Source organism: Carcharodon carcharias, chromosome 28, assembly GCF_017639515.1.
Source record: "Carcharodon carcharias isolate sCarCar2 chromosome 28, sCarCar2.pri, whole genome shotgun sequence".
Taxonomy (NCBI): domain Eukaryota; kingdom Metazoa; phylum Chordata; class Chondrichthyes; order Lamniformes; family Lamnidae; genus Carcharodon; species Carcharodon carcharias.
The window spans coordinates 2,247,579-2,266,828 of record NC_054494.1 but is presented as its reverse complement, the minus strand read 5'-3'; the positions used below and the strand labels follow the sequence as shown (position 1 = coordinate 2,266,828).

General features: G+C 42.6%; 1 protein-coding gene across 6 annotated transcripts in view; it reads right to left on the bottom strand.

The window, feature by feature from the left end:
• LOC121270886 (protein FAM149B1-like) overlaps nt 1-19,250 on the bottom strand; it is a 232,641-nt gene that overhangs the window by 202,320 nt on the left and 11,071 nt on the right. For 5 of the 6 annotated variants that reach the window (XR_005941629.1, XM_041176452.1, XM_041176454.1 and 2 more), the window contains 2 exons: nt 6,385-6,501; nt 2,533-2,706 (listed from right to left, as the gene is read on the bottom strand). Coding sequence is in view for 5 of the 6 variants with exons in the window: in XM_041176452.1 (XP_041032386.1) it covers nt 2,533-2,706; nt 6,385-6,501 (291 nt within the window). In the remaining variant the exon portion in view is untranslated. The remainder of the gene's footprint in view (nt 1-2,532; nt 2,707-6,384; nt 6,502-19,250) is intronic. The other variant, XM_041176455.1, reaches the window with a different exon arrangement.

The following is a 19,250-nucleotide window of genomic DNA, read 5'->3' as shown; positions in this document are numbered from 1 at the left end:
TAAAAAGGAAGGGAGAGGCCAAAGTAAACATAGATCCCTTAAAGAATGAGGCTGGGGAAATAATAATGGGGAAGCAGGAAATGGCAGAGGAGTTGAATAAATACTTTGCTCCAGTCTTCATGGTAGAAAACACGAATAGCATTCCAACACTAAATAATCAAGGGGCAAAAGAGGGGGAGGAAATAAATACAATAACTATCACTAGAAAAAATGTATGCAGGAAACTAATGGGGCTAAAGGCTCATAAGTCCCCTGGTCCTGATGGGTTGCATCCTAGGATATTAAAGGAAGTAGCTACAGAGATAGCGGATGCATTGGTAGTAATCTTCTAAGAATCCTTAGATTCTGGAAAGGTCCCAAAGGATTGGAAAACTGTCAATGTAACATCCTTATTCAAAAAGGGAGGGAGACAAAAGACAGGCAACTATAGGCCAGTTAGCTTAACATCTGTCATTGGGAAAATGTTAGAGTCTATTATAAAGGATGCAATAGCAGAGCATTTAGAATTACGTAATCTAATCAAGCAGAGTCAGCATGGCTTCATGAAGGGGAAATCATTCCTGACAAATTTATTAGAATTCTTTGAGGAGGTAACAAGCAGGATAGAAAAAGGGGAACCTGTAGCTGTAGTATATTTGGATTTCCAAAAGGTGTTCAATAAGGTATCATGCATAAGGCTATTTAATAAGATAACAGCCCATGGTGTTGGGGGTAGTATATTAGCATGGATAGAGGATTGGCCAACTTATAGAAGTCAAAGAGTTGGGATAAGGGGGACATTTTCAGGATGGCAACCTGTAACTAATGGAATGCCACAGGGATCAGTTGGGGGGAAAAAAAAAAGAGTGGCTGGAAGCGGGGAATTCTTTTCGTTGGCAGTGAAGTCATCCGTGGTTGCCAGCACTACTTTGTGCCGTTGGCTCCCTGCAATGAGGCGAGGGAAGCGGGCGCCACTTTAATCTGCTCTCGGAAATGGGTGGAAGGCTGTTTGTTGACCAGACTCGGAGTAATCCCTTCAGATAATTGATCTAACCACGTTTTTTTTAAAAAAATCTTTTTAAAAGTCCTGTTTTATTTAAAGTAAAATCGTTAGCTGGGGCCTCAATTATTTATAATATATTAATGACTTAGATGAGGGAAGTGAATGTACTATCGCCAAATTTGCAAATGATACAAAAATAAGTGGGAAGGCAAGTGGTGAGGATGGCACAAGGAGTCAACAGAGGGATATAGACAGGTTAAATGAGTGAGCAAAAAAGTGGCAGATAAAATATAATGTGGGAAAATAAGAGATCATGTACTTTGGCAGGAAGAATAGAGGAGCTGAATATTACTTAAATGGAGAAAGACTGCAGAAAGCTGCAGCACAGAGGGATTTGGGAGTCCTTGTGCACGAATCCCAAAAAGCTAACATACAACAGATAATAGGGAAGGCAAATGGAATGTTGGTCTTTATTTCAAAGGGAATGGAGTATAAAAATAGGGAAGTCTTGCTAAAACTAGACAAGGCACTAGTTAGACCTCACCTAGAATACTGTGAAGAATTTTGGCCCCTTTATCTGAGGAAAGATATACTGGCATTGAAGACAGTCCAGAGAAGGTTCACTAGGTTGATCCTGGGAATGGAGGGATTTTCTTATGAGGAGAGGTTGAGTAGGTTGGGCCTTTAGAAGAATGAGAGGCGACCTTATTGAAACATCTAATATTCTTAGGGGGCTTGACAGGGTAGATGCTGAGAGGTTGTTTCCCCTTGTGGAAGAGTCTAGGACCACAGGGCATAATCTGAGTGTAAGGGGGTGCCCACTAAAAACAAAGATGAGGAGGAATTTCTTCTCTCAGAGGATAATCTGTGGAATTCTTTACCACAGAGGGCTGTAGAGGCTGGGCGTTAGGTATATTCAAGGTGGGGACAGACAGATTTTTTATCAATAAGGGAATCAAGGGTTATGGGGAAAAGGCAGAAAAGTGGAGTTGAGGATTATCAGATCAGCCATGATCTCATTGAATGGCGGAGCAGACTCGATGGGCCGAATGGCCTACTTTTCCTCTTACATCTTATGGTCTTAACTTTGTATTTCTACAAGTCTAGCATCCAGTACATCTCCCACTTCCTTCACCTTATCATCAGCAGCAGTGCCTTCAGCCACCTAGGCCTTTAAGCTCTAGAAATCCCTCTCTAAACCTTTCTGCTCCTTTAAGATACTTAAAACCTACCTCTTTGTTCATATGTTTGGTCAGTTCTCCTAATGTCTCCTTTTGTGGCCTTGTGAATTTTTTTGCCTGATTACACTCTTATGAAGCACCTTGGGATGTTAAACTACATTAAATGCGCTAAATAAATGCAAGTTGAGGTTGCTGTTGAAGAGATGGGAGAGCGAGCACCAACAGTCATCAGAAGTGCTGCTGATGACCAGTGCTCTGGAGAGTGACTGAGCTTGAGCAGAAGGCATTGAACAGAAAATGTTTTGTTCGTGCCAATTCAAAAAAATCATGAAATTGGTTAAATAGTAACAATGTTTCCTGGATACTAACAGGTCTCTGTGATCAAATGCCAGATACTCTTCAACAACACCTTCTGCGACAATCACACCATTCTCTGCCTCTTCATCTTCTTCCCCAGGAAAGGTGGCAATCTTCTGCATAAAGTCTCCTTCTTTGCACTGAGGAAGTCCCGAAATGGTCACTTTTTTGCCAAGAACACAGAGTCTAAAAGATAGAAAAGATAATTCCATGCTGTTCAAAAACAAAAGTAGTTAAAATTGAGCAGAGTGTGTAATGAGTGAAATATTGCTTGTTCTGCTCCCCAACAATCAGTTGGCAAATACAGCGTGCAGCTGAGATACTGGGGAAGATTCCAAGGTTGATCCATAGCTTGTGCCGAATTAGCTAACTGCAAACAGTATTGCCCTTTAGTTGTTGCAATTAGCTTGAACTACCCAAGGCTGAGGAAGTAGGAAAATAAACCAAAGCTCTTGCTCTTCATAATGATCCAGTGAAGATAAGATCGAACTTGGCTGGGATATCTCCACAGTAATGTCCACAACTCTCCAGTGTTCTTGTACTAGCTACAAGGATTCATTTGGGAACAGAAAACCCTCAATCAGCTAATTCATTACATACATTACGTTGCACATTAGAACTTTCTGGTCAAGGAAAGTCATTCAGCCAACACTCATATGACTGAGCAGGTTACTCTAATTCAATTATCCTGCCATTTTCCGACTTTGTTTAAGTACTTGCCCAGATTCATTTCCATAATCATTGCCTCAACAGCCATTTGTGGTAAAGCATGATATTTTTCTCATGATAATCATCAGTCTCCGCCATATTATCACCAGTCGATACAGTCTTTCACCATTTACCCTCTGCTAGATCCTTCTTAACATTCTCTGTTCCTGTAAGAAATACCCAACTTCTCAAGACTTTCTCTATAACTATAATTTTCCATTATTGGTATCTTTCTGTGGGTTTCATATCCTTGCTATTTTGCACTGCCCAGAACTGCAACCCCTGTGTTGACTCTCCCTCATTAGGTCCCATGCTGACTCTCCCCTACTAGTCCCTGTTATGGCTCTCCACTATCTACGCCATCTAAAACCCTCATGATTTTGAATACCTCTATCAAATCCCCTCTCAACCTTCTCCTCCCAAAGGAGAACTTTCCCAGCTTCTCCAATCTATCCATGTAACAGAAGTCTCCTATCCCCTGAACCAATCTCGAATCTTTTCAGCACCACAGCCCCCTTGCCGAATCCCCCCCATTAGACCCCGTGCTCACTCTCCCCTTTTGGTCCCAATGTTGGCTCTCCCGCATTAACCTTGTGTTGATTCTCCCCTTGTTTCGACCCTGTACCCATTGGCCCCTGTGCAGACTCACTCTCCCCCATTAGCCCCTGTGCTGACTCTCCCCCATTAGTTCCCTGTGCTGACTCTCCCCCATTATTCCCTGTGCTGACTCTCCCCCATTAGTCCCTGTGCTGACTCTCCCCCATTAGTCCCTGTGCTGACTCTCCCCCATTAGTCCCTGTGCTGACTCTCCCCCATTAGTTCCCTGTGCTGACTCTCCCCCATTAGTTCCCTGTGCTGACTCTCCCCCATTAGTCCCTGTGCTGACTCTCCCCCATTAGTCCCTGTGCTGACTCTCCCCTATTAGTTCCCATGCTGTCTCTCCGCCATTAGTTCCCATGCTGTCTCTCCCCCATTAGCCCCTGTGCTGACTCTCCCCCATTAGTCCCTGTGCTGACTCTCCCCCATTAGTTCCCTGTGCTGACTCTCCCCCATTAGCCCCTGTGCTGACTCTCCCCCATTAGTTCCCTGTGCTGACTCTCCCCCATTAGTCCCTGTGCTGACTCTCCCCCATTAGTCCCTGTGCTGACTCTCCCCCATTAGTTCCCTGTGCTGACTCTCCCCCATTAGTTCCCTGTGCTGACTCTCCCCCATTAGTCCCTGTGCTGACTCTCCCCCATTAGTCCCTGTGCTGACTCTCCCCCATTAGTCCCTGTGCTGACTCTCCCCCATTAGTCCCTGTGCTGACTCTCCCCCATTAGTTCCCATGCTGTCTCTCCCCCATTAGTTCCCATGCTGTCTCTCCCCCATTAGCCCCTGTGCTGACTCTCCCCCATTAGTCCCTGTGCTGACTCTCCCCCATTAGTTCCCTGTGCTGACTCTCCTCCATTAGTTCCCTGTGCTGACTCTCCCCCATTAGCCTCTGTGCTGACTCTCCCCCATTAGTTCCCTGTGCTGACTCTCCCCCATTAGACCCTGTGCTGACTCTCCCCCATTAGTCCCCTGTGCTGACTCTCCCCTATTAGTTCCCTGTGCTGACTCTCCCCCATTAGTTCCCTGTGCTGACTCTCCCCCATTAGTTCCCTGTGCTGACTCTCCCCCATTAGACCCTGTGCTGACTCTCCCCCATTAGCCTCTGTGCTGACTCTCCATCATTAGTCCCTGTGCCAACTCTCTCCCATGCTTTCTCAAATGTTCACTAATTTCACCTATTATTAAATCTTGAAATTTACACAACTTCCAGTCTATTATTAAATCTTGAAATTTACACAACTTCCAGTCTATTATTAAATCTTGAAATTTACACAACTTCCAGTCTATTATTAAATCTTGAAATTTACACAACTTCCAGTCTATTATTAAATCTTGAAATTTACACAACTTCCAGTCTATTATTAAATCTTGAAATTTACACAACTTCCAGTCTTAGGTGAAATTACTGCTTTCAAAGATTTTGGGAAATTTTGTTCTTCCTTCTCAATTTCACTTTTTACCTGATGGAATAACTTGTTTGTGCAGTCCTGTAATTATATCTCAGAATATATTCCAATCTCATTTGTACTATGTAGTGTTTATCCCCCTGACATTGCCCTTACTGAAATTAGCAGTATTTAAGACTTTGTGTTACAACTACTGTCTGCTCTCACAATTCCTGTCTCGCTATGGGTTGTCCACCTCCTTCAAAAGCACTCAGTATGGAATACATTCAACTGCTCCCCAAGTTCAGTTCCTTAACTTCTACCTGGGTATACCTCTCATACTTATGGGGAGGTGGAGCCATAGTGGTATTGTCACTGGACTGGTAATCCAGAGACTGAGGGTAATGCTTTGGGGACCTGGGTTCCAATCCTGCCACGACAGATGGTGGAATTTGAATTCAATAAAAATCTGGAACTGAAATCGACCATTGTCGACTGTCGTAAAAACCCATCTGGTTCACTAACGCCCTTTAGAGAAGGGAATCTGCCGTCTGGTCTACATGTGACTGCAGACGCACAGCAATGTGGTTGACTCTCAAATGCCCTCTGAAAAAAGGCAGTTAGGACAATAAATGCTGGCCCAGCCAGCGACACCCACATCCCATGAACGAATAAAAGAAAATACTCATGGTCACCTGCAACATAAACACTTTCCAAGATCTCCCAAGTCATGGAAGTTTCTCACAAAATTGTCTTCCAGTGTTCTGCCAAGACCAAATAGACACAGAGACTAAAGTAAATAAAAACAGCTTCAAGCCAACTACACTTCAGTGTTGAACTCCAATTCAAGTCAAACTCCCAACTCCAAACTTTGCTGGCCTCTTGTTTCATCCTGGATTACTCTTGTATATCTGAGTAGTGGAGTCAAAAACAAAACTGGCAGCAACATGCACTTTCAGCCAACATGCAGCACAAGGCTGGACAAGGGCATAGAAATAACATGGGGAAAATGTAGGTGTGATCAGGATTTCCAAAATGAAAGGGCAATAGCACAGTGACAAACCCAATAGGTGGACTTCAGCCTGAATATATCAAGTAATGTGGCTTTAAAAACCGACAGTGTAAAAACATTTAATGTAAGTAGTTAGATTCTGTTATATTATTCCCGGCTGATACTTACTCATTCATATCTGCATCAGGGTCTGAGCTGGAAGTTGGCAATAGAGTAACATGCTCCAGGCCAGGACACCAACAATAGGCTTCATCAACAGGAGCCACAATTTGTTTCCCCAGAATTCTGCAGAGAAAAATTAAAATAAATACTGCTAGTATTAAGGGTCCCAATTAACTAGCTGGCATATAAATGCAAGATTACCTCAAATGAGAGGTTATATGAACATACGAATTAGGAGCAGGAGTAGGCCATTCAGCCCTATGAGCCTGCTCTGCCATTTGATAAGATTATGGCTGATCTGATTGTGGCCTTACTCTACTTTCCTGATAATTTCCCTATAACCTTTGTCTCCTTTGTCAATCAAGAACCTAACTCAGCCTTAAACATACTCAATGACTCTGCCTCCATTGTCCTCTAGGGAAGAGAATTCCACAGACTAACAACCCTCTGAGAGAAAAAATTTTCATTTCCATCTTAAAAGGGAAACCCTCTCACTCTTAAACTGTGGCCATAAATTCCAGTCTCTCCCGTAAGGGGAAACATCCTCCCAGCATCCACAAGTCCCCTCAAGATCTTATTTGTTTTGCTGCTTTTTGCATTAGAGGGGCTATATAATATTAACCATAATAAACCATTACATCTTGTCCAGAACAGCAGAACCACACGACATGCCTGCACTTGAAAGGATAAATTCAAAATTAATTTGCGCAAACAACATTTCAATGAGCGAGTGGTCAATTTATGGAGCAGGCTTCTGAGTAAGACAGTGCAAGCAGTTAGTATTGATTGACTCAAATGCAAATTTGATTTATTTCAGGAAAGAACATTTAGGGATACAGAATATGAGTAATTTGAGACATGGTATGAGGTAAATATAGATGCAGATGTGGAGGAATGAGTAACTTTGGGCCTATGGTTGCCAAAGCTCTCCATCACTGGGAATTTTCCTCATGCCACCTCTGGGTGTTCTGTAGACTAACTGATAGAAATTGATTAGTATGATTAGTGAACAATTCTGTTATCATTGTATCATATGAGTGTAACTGCCAGGATCAGAGTATTACAGGATCTTTACAGGGCAGAAGGAAGCCATTCGGCTCATCGAGTCTGCACTGGCTCTCTGAGTATTCCACTTAGTCCCACTCCCCTGCCTTATCCTGTAACCCTGCACATTCTCTCTTTTCAGGTAGCATTCCAATTCCCTTTTCAATACCTCAATTGAACCTGCCTCTCCCACTCTTTCGTAAGTTTGTTCCAGACTCCAACCACCCTCTGGGTGAAAAAGTTTTTCCTCACATCACATTTACTCCTTTTGCCAACTATTTTGAATCTGTGCTCTCTAGTTCTTGGTGTTCTCTTGAGTGGGAACAGTTTCTCACTATTTACCCTGTCCATACCCCTCAGGATCTTGAATACCTCGAGCAAGTCTGCTCTCAGCCCTCTTTTCTCCAATGAAAACAGTCCCAACCTCTCCAATCTATCCTCATAGCTACAGTTCTTCATCCTGGGAATCATTCTTGTGAATCTCTGTACTCTCTCCAATGCCTTCACATGCTTCCTCCAGTATGGTGCCCAGAACTGGATGCAGTACTCCAGATGAGGCCTAACTAGTGTCTTACACAAGTTTATCATGACCTCCTTACCCTTGTAGTCAATGCCCCTATTAATAAAGCCTGATAAACTATATGCTTTATTAACTGCTCTCTCAACACACCCTGCCATCTTCAATGACCTATGTATGTATACACTGAGGCCCCTTTGTTCCTGCACCTCCTTTAGAGGCTCTCCCTTTATTTTATACTGTCTCACCATATCTTTCCTGCCAAAACGAATCACCTCACACTTCTCTGCAATGAACTTCATCAGCCACTTGTCTGCCCACTCCACCAACCTGTCTGTCCTTTTGAAGTTCAAGATTATCCCCATCACAGTTGGCAACATTTCCAATCTTTGTTTCATCTGCAAATTTTGAAATCATGCCCTGCACACCACAGTCTAGGTCATTAATACACATCAGGAAAAGCAAAGGTCCCAACATTGAACCCTTGAGGAACTCCATTACAAGCATTCCTCCGATCTGAAAAACAACCATTCATCACTACTTTGTTTCCTGTCACTCAGCCAATTTCTTATCCAACTGTCTATTTTCCCTTTTATTCCATGGCCTAGAATTTGCTCACAAGTCCGTTGTGTGGCACTGTATCAAATGCCTTTTGAAAATCCATATACACCACATCAACCTTCTCTGTTAGCTCCTCAAAAAACTTCAGCAGATTAGTTAAACATGATTTTCCTTTGATGAATCCATGCTGGCTTTTCTTAATTATCCAACACTTGTCTAAGTGATTACTGATTTTATCCCTAATATGGTTTCCAGAAGTTTGACTACCACTGAGGCCAAACTGATTGGCCTATAGTTGCCAGCTTTATCCTTGCACCCCTTTTTTGAACAGGGGTGTAACATTCACAATTTTGCAGTTCTCTGGCACTGCCCGTGTCTAAAGAAGACCGGAAGATTATCACTAGTGCCTCTGTAATTGCCACTCTCACTTCCCCCAGTACCCTTGGATGCATCTCATTCGGTCTATTTTAAGTAAAGATAGCTTTTCCAACACCTCCTTCCTATCAACTATAAGTTCTTCTAGTGTACCAGTTACCTCCTCTCTCACCTCGGCCTGGGTAGCAAGCTCTTCCTTTGTAAAGACAGATGCAAAGTACTCGTTCAATACCCCCACTATCTCTCTAGCCTCCACATGCAAGTCCCCTTTTTGTCCTTAATCAGCCCTACTCTTTCTTTTAACACCCTTTTATTACTTACATGTCAAAGAAGACTTTGGGGTTCCCTTTTATGTTCGCTGCCAGCCTCTTTTCCATAGAACAATAGAAAAGTTACAGCACAGAAGGAGGCCATTTGACCTATCTTGTCCATGCCAGCCCAAGGGCACTCAGCTGCCCTTTCTAATCCCACCTTCCTGCACCCGGCCCATAGCCCTGCAGCTTACAGCACTTAAGGTGCAGATCCAGGTACTTTTTAAAAGAGTTTAGAGTTTCTGTCTCTACCACCAACTTGAGCAGCGAATTCCAGACACCCAGTACCCTCTGTGTAAAAATGTTCTTCCTCATGTCCCCCCTACACCTTCTGCCACTTATCTTGAATCTATGTCCCCTGGTTCTAGAATTCTCCACCAAGGGAAACAAGTTTATCCTTTCCACTCTATCGATTCGCCTCATCATTTTGTACATTAAATTCAAATTCCACCATCTGAAGTGGCAGGATTCGAACTCTTGCTCTCTCCTTGCTTCACTTCCCCTCTGGTCCTTCCATATTCATCCATTGTATTTTCTACCTGACATTTGCCGTATGCGCACTTCTTCCTTTTCATCTTTACCTCTATCTCTCTCATCATTCAGGGCACTCTGGATTTATTTGCCCTCCCTTTCCCCTTCAAGGGTATATACCTTGACACTGTCTACAATACTTCATCTTTGAAGGTGGCCCATTGTTCAGTCACCGTCTTTTCTGCCAACATTTGATTCCAGTTCACTCAGCTCAGATGCATTCTCATCCCATTGAAGTTGGCTTTCCCTCAATTAATTATCCCTGGACTGGATTGTTCTCTGTCCTTTCCATGATTAACCTAAACCTTATGATACAATGGTCACTATCCCCAAGAGGCTCTCCCACCTGGGCCAACTCATTCCCCAGAACCAGGTCCAACAGTGCCTGCCCTCTCGTTGGACTGGAAACATACTGCTGCAGAAAATTATCTTGAACACATTCCAGGAACTCTCGCCCCTCTTATCCTTTTGCACTATTCCTATCCCAGTCTATATTTGAATAATTGAAGTCCCCCATTATGATTGCTTTATAATTCTTGCACCTCTCCATAATCTCTTTGCAAATTTGTTTCTCTACATCACTTCCACTAGTTGGCGGCCTCTATACTACACCAATTCCCATTCCTTATCTCTAGCCAGAGAGGTTCTGTCCTTGACCCCTCTGGAACATCCTCTCTTTCCAGTACTGTAATACCATCTTTAACCAATATTGCCTCCTCGCCCCACCAACTTTTTCTTCCTTTCCTGTCTTTCCTAAACACCTTACACCCAGAAATATTTAACACCCAGTCCTGCCCTTCTTTGAGCCGGGTCTCTGTTATAGCAATAATATCATAATTCCACTTGTAAACCTGTGCCTGCAGTTCACCAATCTTATTAATCACACTCTGTGCATTCACATACATGCACATTAGCCCTGATTTAGGCTTTTTTACTTTTCCCCTTATTCTGACCCCATCTAATGAGTTACTGTTGCCAATTCTAATTCTATCAAACACTCCAAGTATTCTATCTACCTTGATGCAACTCTCTGATATATCCTTGATATTAGTTGATACTTCACTACTTCTCATTGCCAGTTTTTCTCCTCTGCACTCTGAATTTCTCCAGATTCCCATCCCCCTGCCAATCTAGTTTAAACCCTCCCTGACAGCACTAGCAAACCTCCTCACAAGGACAATAGTCCCAGTCCTGTTAAGGTGCAACCTGTCCTTCTTGTACATGTCCCACATGCCGCAGAACTGATCCCAATGCCTCAGAAATCTAGAGCCCTCCCTCCTACTCCGTTTCTCCAGCCACATATTGAACTGATCATCTTCCTATTCTTATGTTCATTAGCACATAGCACTGGGAGTAACCCTGAGATTACTGCTCTTGAGGTCCTGCTTTTTAAATCCCTTCCTAACTCCCTAAAGACTGCTTTCAGGCCATCTCCCCTTTTCATCCTCCCAATGTCATTGGTCCCAATGTGGACCATGACTTCTAGCTGTTCAGCACCACACACACCCCCACCCCCCCAGCCCAACAAAAGAATGTCCTGCAGCCATTTTGTGACATCCTTGATTCTTGGTGCAAGACAAACGAGGTGGATCTTGGTCTGTTTTTGTCCAGCTATTCCCATGTTCCTATCAACATCATCTTATCCACCACTCACAGAGATTGTAAGCAACAAAAACAATAACTTGCATTGATATGGCACCTTCAACATAGTAAAATATCCCAAGGCAATTCAGGGCACTTTCAAAAACAATCTGACCTCTAGCCACGTAAGGAGATAATAGGGCAGATGACCAAATGCTTGGACAAAGAAATAGATTTTAAGGAGTGTCTTAAAGGAGGAAAGAGGGGTACAGAGGCAGAGACGTTTACGGAGGGAATTTAGCCTTAGAACCCTGGTATCTGAGACCATGGCCATCAATGGCGGAGTGATTAAAATAAGGTATCTGCGAGAGGTCAAAATTAGAGAAGTGCAGAGATTTTGGCGGGTTATAGGACTGGCAATGTTCCAATTAATCTTCCTTCAGTGTGCGTGGCCTGGTTGTTGCAGTGTGTGGTCCCTTTAGGATAGACGTGCATGCACACATCTTAAAAGGAACACATCTTGCCTGCGGCTTTTTGTCCCCTATGCTTTAAGTTCTATCTGGACTGGTGAGTTGCCGCACAGCCATGTGTGGCCTAAGGAAACATTGAAGGCCAGAGGAGGTTGCAGTAAAGGAGAGCGGGAAGGGAAAGGTGGGGGCGGGAGGAGGACCTGAAAGGATTTGAAAATAAGGGTGAGAATTATTATGTTCCTGAGAAGCACCTTGGGGCATTGATTATATTAAAAGAGTTATATAAATGTTGTTGTTGTTATAAAATAGAGGCGCTATAATAGAGGATGGGAGCCAATCTAAGTCAATGAGCACAGGGATGATGATTGACTGGAACTTAGCTTGTGTTAGGATGGGTCCAGCAGGGTTTAGGATAAGGTTAAGTTTATGGAGGGTAGAAGGTGATTGACCATCAAACAGTGTATTGGAATTGTCAAGTCCAGAGGTAACAAAAGGGATGGATCAGAGTTTCAACAGCAGATAAGCTAAGGCAGAGGCAGAGATTGACAATATTATGGAGGTGAAAGTAGGTGGTCTTAGTAATGTCTTGGAAGCTCATCTCAGGGTCAGTTACAATACCATGGTCACAAAAAGGCTGGTTCAGCCTGAAAGACGTTCCAGGAACAGGGATCAAATCAGTGGCTAGAGAACAGTGATTGCGATGGGGGCCAAACGCAATGGCTTTAGTTTTCCAACATTTAGTTGGAGGAAATTTCTGCTCATCCAGTATTGGATGTTGGATTAGTAGTATGATAATTTAGAGATTTAGTGAGGTCGTGCTGGGTGTCTTCAGCAGACCTCTGGATCCTGATGTGTTTTCAGAGGATGTTGCCAAGCGGCAGCACATAGGAGGGGCCAAGCATGGATCCTAGGGCCACCAGATGTAACGACGCAGGAGCAAGAAGAAAATCCATTGCAGATACGATTAGATAGACAAGAATGGAACCAGGGGAGGATAAACCTACCCAGCTCGAGGTGAATCCTTGGAGAAGGATTGTGCAGCTAAATGTGTTAAAGGCTACAGACAGGTCGAGAGAATGAAAAAGGATAGTTACCATGGTCACAGTCACATAGGATAGCATTTGTGATGTTGATAACAGAGTCATTTTAGTACTGTGGAGGGATTGGAGCGTTTCATACATGGAGTTCTAGAAAAGATGGGCACAGATTTGGAAGGTGGCAACAAGTTCAAGGACTTTGGAGAGGAAAGGAGATTTGGAGATGGTATGGTCATTTGTAGAGACAAGGGTGTCCAGGATTGGTTTTCGAGGAGACGGGCAATGATGGAAGATTTGAGAGGGAGGAGGGGTTTGAACCTAAGGAGAGAGGACTGTGAACAATATCAGCAAACAATGGGGGGGCTAGGAAGGTAGATTTAGTATAAAGAAACAGATTGATGGAAATACTCAGCAGATTAGGCAGCATCTGTGGAGAGAAAAAAATCTCTCTCCGCAGATGCTGTCTGACCTGCTGAATATTTCCAGCATTTTCTCTTTTTAGTTCTGATCTCCAGCATCCGCAATATTATGCTTCGGTATTGATGAGTTTGGTGGTCAGTAATTTAATGGGAAAAGAGTCAAGAGAACAGAAAGGCAACCTCGTGAGTTCAGGGAGGGCATTAGAGCATACAGGGGACAACTCATAGAAAGATAGAGAATCAGAGAAATTTACAGCCCAGGAGGAGGCCATTTTGCCCTTATGCCTGTCCTGGCCAAAGAAGAGCTATCCAGCCTAAACCCACTTTCCAGTTCTTGGTCCATTACAGAGTTTTCTTAAAATTTGTTCATGGAATGTAGGCATCGCTGGCTGGGCCAGTATTTATTGCCCATCCCTAATTGCCCTTGAGAAGGGGGTGGTGAACTGCCTTCATAAATAACTGCAGTCCATGTGGTGTAGGTACACCCACAGAACTAGGATGTTGACACAGTGACAGTGAAGGATGGCAGTATACTTCAAAGTCAGGATGGTGAGTGGCTTGGAGGGGAACTTCCCAGTGATGGTGTCCCCATCTGTCTGCTGCCCTTGTTGCAGTACTTCACAAGTATATCCAAATACTTTTTAACTGCAATGAGGGTTTCTGCCTCTACCACCATAGAAACTAGAGAAAGATATGAGTTTACAGCAAGGGAGGGGTTGGGAAAGTGAGTAGGTGGGGCGGGTGGGGCTCAGAGGAAGATTAGTCCGTTGGGCTAGTGGGAGGGAAAGAAACAGCCAAAGCAGCTAAAGATTGATCTGAATTTCACTGACAAAGAAGTCCCTGAACTCCTCACAATTGTTTTTGTTGGAGGTTAGAGGGAAAGCAGTTAGGCAAGAAGGGTTTAAAAAGACCATTTTCAGTCAAGAAAAGAAGCCAGGAGTTCACTTTGCATTACAGGAATTTCCTGGAATAGTGAGCAGTTTTGGCAGAGGAGGGCAGGACCCGATAGCACTTTATGGTCCAGTCTTATCTGACGATGAATGGCTAAACCAGTTATTCATCATGTACTTCCAAGTCTGCATCCTTTGGACTTAAGAAAGTGGAGATGAAGGCCATACCAGTGGAGGGTAGAGGGTGGAAATGACCAGGGTGAGGAAAAATGCAACAAACAAGGTATGTTTTGTTTGAATTCCGAACAAGCCTGACACATATATATAGTCTATGGGAAAATAGCATCAAGCATGGCTCAAAAGCATCTATGGAGAGAGAAGGGGAGTTGCCATTTCAGGTTCTGACAAAAGATCATCATCCTTAAAATTTAATTCTGTTTCTCTCTCCACAGATGTTATCAGACCAGCTGAGTATTTCCAGCATTTTCAATTTTTATTTCAAGGTTTATTTACGAACATTTCAACTGCCTGAAATCTCAGACCCACATTTTTTAAAATTAGAGAACAAGTTGCAAACACTAACCAAACAGCCTGTATCACCCCAATGGCAAACTTCCATCACTATCACAGCACCTTCTAAACCCACAACTGCCAACATCGAGAAGGACAAGGGTAGCAGACACATGGGAACATCATCACCTGGATGATCCCCTCCAAGTCACTCACCATCCTGACTTGGAAATCTTTCACTGTTCTTTCACCATGGCTGAGTCAATATCCTGGAACTCCCTTCCTAACAGCATGGTGGGTGTACCTACACCACAGGGAATGCAGTGGTTCAAGAAGGCAGCTCACCACCACCTTTTCAAAAGGGCAATTAGGGATGGGCATTAAATGCTGGCCCAGCCAGTGAGTCCACATTCCATGAAGGAACTAATTTTTAAAAACTACAAACAGCAATAGCCCAAAGGGGCAGCTGAGTGACAGGAAGTGGCCGGGTGGTCAGGGAACTGGGAGCAGTCTGGAGACTCCCGTCTGTTCAGCAGGGCAGTGATATGATGCTACTTGTAGTTAATTAATTTAACTTACGTGTAAGCCCAGATGAGGACAAACAAAACAGTCATGCAGCTATTAAATATTGAAAATGAAAAGCAAGTGAAAAGCAAGAGAAATGGTGATGCACCTTTAGCCAATCCTTTACTAAGTTAGAGATAATATTTCAGATGGGAATTCTGCAATACTCCTGTGAGAGCCCAAATGTAAAGTTGCATAGCTAGTATTTTTAAAAACCATTTTTCTAAATTATAGCAAACAATACTCAGCACTGTATAATGTAGCCTATCGTTTATATATAAATTGCAAATCTCTGGTCCTTTGTACCTTTGGACAAACTCTGCCCCCCCACCCCCATCCACCATAACCCCATCCTCATCTCCCAGATTCTTTGGGTCAGAGATATTCAAAGGTTAGTCCATACGCTGCACTATTATACACATACGTATGCTCCTGGCAAATAATAAAAACATAAAAAATAGGAGCAGGAGTAGGCCATACACTTCCTTTAGTCAGTTCTGCCATTTAGTAAGATTGCAGCTAATCTTCAAGCTCAATGCCATCTTTTCTGACCGATCCCCATAATAATTGATTCTCAACAATGGAGCAACCACAGTCCTCTCGGTAGATTCTTTACATGGTGAAACTTCTCCTCATTTCTGTCTGAAATTGCCAGACCTTAATCTTCAGACTTTGCCCCCTAGTTCTAGACCAGTGTTGTCCAAAATGCTCTCCACTAGGCACATGTGGCAAATCAGCCACAGACAGGTGGCAAATGAATGCTCTGATATACAAAAATATTTTTCCCCACATTTCGAACATGGATAAATTTATCAGAGCATGGAAATGCAAATCTGAGACTGATGATAAAAAAGCCTGCACTTCAGTGGAAACTGCAACCAAGAAACAGAGAGATTGAAAGAATGTCAGGCATAAATTTCACCATGGATGGGAATGGAATTTACCATGAAAAGGAACAAGAATCCATTTTGTTTGTTGTGTAATAAAACATTCCACAAAAATAAGGCAGAGAGTTCAAAAAACCATTTCCAAAATGTGCACAACGAGATTGACAGGAAATTTCCTCTTGGCGATGAAACTCAAGTCAACAAAATCACTCATCTGAAGTTGAATTTGAAACAGCGGCAGCAGAATTCGAAATAACTTATTTTGTTATCTAAGCTGCTGACTTTAGCTAGCTGCAAAGCGGCATGGATTCTTGCATGGAAAAAACCAACCGTTTTAGATGGAGAATTGGTGAAAGAAATGGAAACTGTTCTCGAAAATTATAAGCCAAATACAAAAAAAAAGAGACATCGTGTAAAAAAAGATTGAAATCTGCTGCTCAGTCACCAGACAGTTAGTTACTCGTCTATTGCAAGGTTTGACACAAAATCCTGAAGCCCAACTGCAGTTTGTTTTCAGGATTCAGTTTGCACCTTAAGTTTTGGACAGTCAAGAAGAAATGCTGGGAAGTTGTGGGCTGAAAGCCTGCACTTGTGGTCCCGACATTCTTGATGCTTTCACCATGTCATGAAAAAGTTTGAATTGCATTCAAAGGAGTTAGTTTCAATCATCATGGTGGTGCATCTATGATGATTGTTCGGAAATCTGGATTTGTCAGTTTGCTTAAGCAGCATCTGAAGGCAAACAGCCTTGATGGTAATGAATTGGGCTCATTTCACTGCATTTTGCACCAAGAAAATCTCTGTGCTCAAATGGCAGGGGAAGGCACACTGAAAGATTTGATGAACATGGTTGTCAAAAATGTCAATTTTATTTGCGGTAGCGATCTGAACCATCGACAGCATATGGAGTTTTTGGACAAAGTTTCACAGAAATTAGATTTCACAGAAATCATTCATTTTGTGTGTACAGTGGTTGAGCTGTGGAAAGTCTTGCAATGATTTGATACCTTATTCACTCCAATCCAAAACCTTTTTTGCTGAGAAAGGAAAGTTGGCAACTTACTTTGTGATTGAGGATGATGCGTGGTAATGTGACTTGTGTTTCCTGACTGACATCATCACCCACTTGAATGATGTAAGCCTGAAACTTCAGGGGAAGGGAAAGTTGAATTGCGATTAGGCTCAGAAGGCATAAGGGTTGCAGTCAAAACTGACATTTTTTGTTGCGCACATGAAGAGTCAGGATTTTATGCACTTCCAAATTTCCATCAGTATATGGAAGAAAATGATTTTGACCTGCAGCGCTATGTGAAATTGTTGGAGAATCACTCAGCAAGTTTGACAAGCGCTTCTGTGGTGTTACAAGTTTCAATCTCTTCTTTCAGTTCATGTAAGATCTTTGACATCTATAATTCTCAACCATCTCAAGCACTTGTCAGTGTGCTCTCTCTGAACAGACGTGGTTTTGAAGCAGGTTTGCTTTCACTTCAAAGCCAGGTCAATCATCAGCTGAAAGATGTATCTGTCTTGATGCTGTGAAATCGGCTTTTGAAGGAAACTAAGTTAATGGTTCTCCAATCAGGCATTGTACAGCTGTTTCTGGTGTTCCGCTCACCTTGATTCTGTGAAGCCACTTTTTCTGCAGTATCTTTCACCAAGTCAAAGTATGGGTCACAGATACAGGATGTGAATTTGTAGGCGAAGTTGAGACTCAGTCTGTGAAAAGTTTATTCCCAATTTCAGTGTGAAAGAAAAAGATCACAAAGTGTTGCAATTAATGTTAAATGTGCAATAATAAATACAGAATGTGGCGATTATGCTATGTTTATTTTGTCAATGGATCCACACTGATGCTTTTCTTCTGGCTAAATAAGTTATTGTATTCCACTGTGCTGGTCTATTGCTGATGGTTTAAACTACTTTCAAAAGACTGTGCATTTGTTTTATTAACATTGTATATATTTATATTATGTGGTAAAAATGGTGACCTGATCACCACAAATTTGGTGAGCATTGAAATCGTATTGGACAACACTGTTCTAGACTCTCCAGCGAGGAGAAATAATCTATCAGCATCAAAGCTGTACTCCAGATGTGGATTCAACATAGCCCTGTGCAATTCCAATAAGACTTCCTTACTCTTGTACTCCAAGTCCCTTACAATAAAAGGGCAACATACCAACTGCTTACTGTACCTGTAAGTTTACTTTCTGTGATTCATATACAAGGACATTCAAATCTCTCTGAACACCAACACATATAGTTTCTCACCATTTTAAAAATATTTCATTTTGCCATTTCTCCCACCTCATACTTCCCCACATTGTACTCCATCTGGCACTTTCTTACCCACTCATTTCTAGTTTTTCACACTGATAAAGTCATCACCACCCCACTTCTGTGAAGACAGCATTGTGAAGTAATCATTAAGAACCTTTCCCACATCCTCTGTTTCCACCCAGAGGTTACCTTTTTGGTCCATAATAGGCCACTTGGTTTGATCTCTTAAAACAGCTTTAATTTTGTGATTTTACTTGCCAATGTCTTTTGTTTTAATTTTTAAAAAATGTATTTCCTTTTTAAGTTCGGCATCACTGGACAGGGCAGCATTATTGCTCATCCTTAATTGATTTTAAGAGTCAACCACATTAGGACATTAGTGAACCAGATAGGTTTTTACAACTATCGGCAATGGTTTCATAGTCAGCATCAGACTTTTAACTCCACATTTTTTTTACTGAATTCAAATTTCACCATCTGCTGTGGTGGGATTTGAACCCAGGTCCCTAGGGCATTACCCTGGGTCTCTGGAATACTAGTCCAGTGACAATGCCACTATGCCACCACCTCCCTCCTACACTTTCTGCAGCATTAAGCTCTTAGTGTTTAACATAGCTTCCTTTTTTTTGCTTATCCTCTATGTACCTTGTCATCCATGAGGCTCTAGGTTTGGCTTCTCACCCTTTTCCTTTGTGGGAGCACCTTTACCCTAAACCACTGGAATCTCCTTCGCGAATGCCTCCCATTACTCTCACACCAACTTACATTCAAGTAGCTGTTTCTTGTCTACTTATGCCAAATCGCTTCTCAGCCGAGTGATATTGGCTTCCTCAATTTAGGACCTGTGTTCCTATTTTATCCTTGTCCCTTTCCATAACTATGCTAAACCTAACTG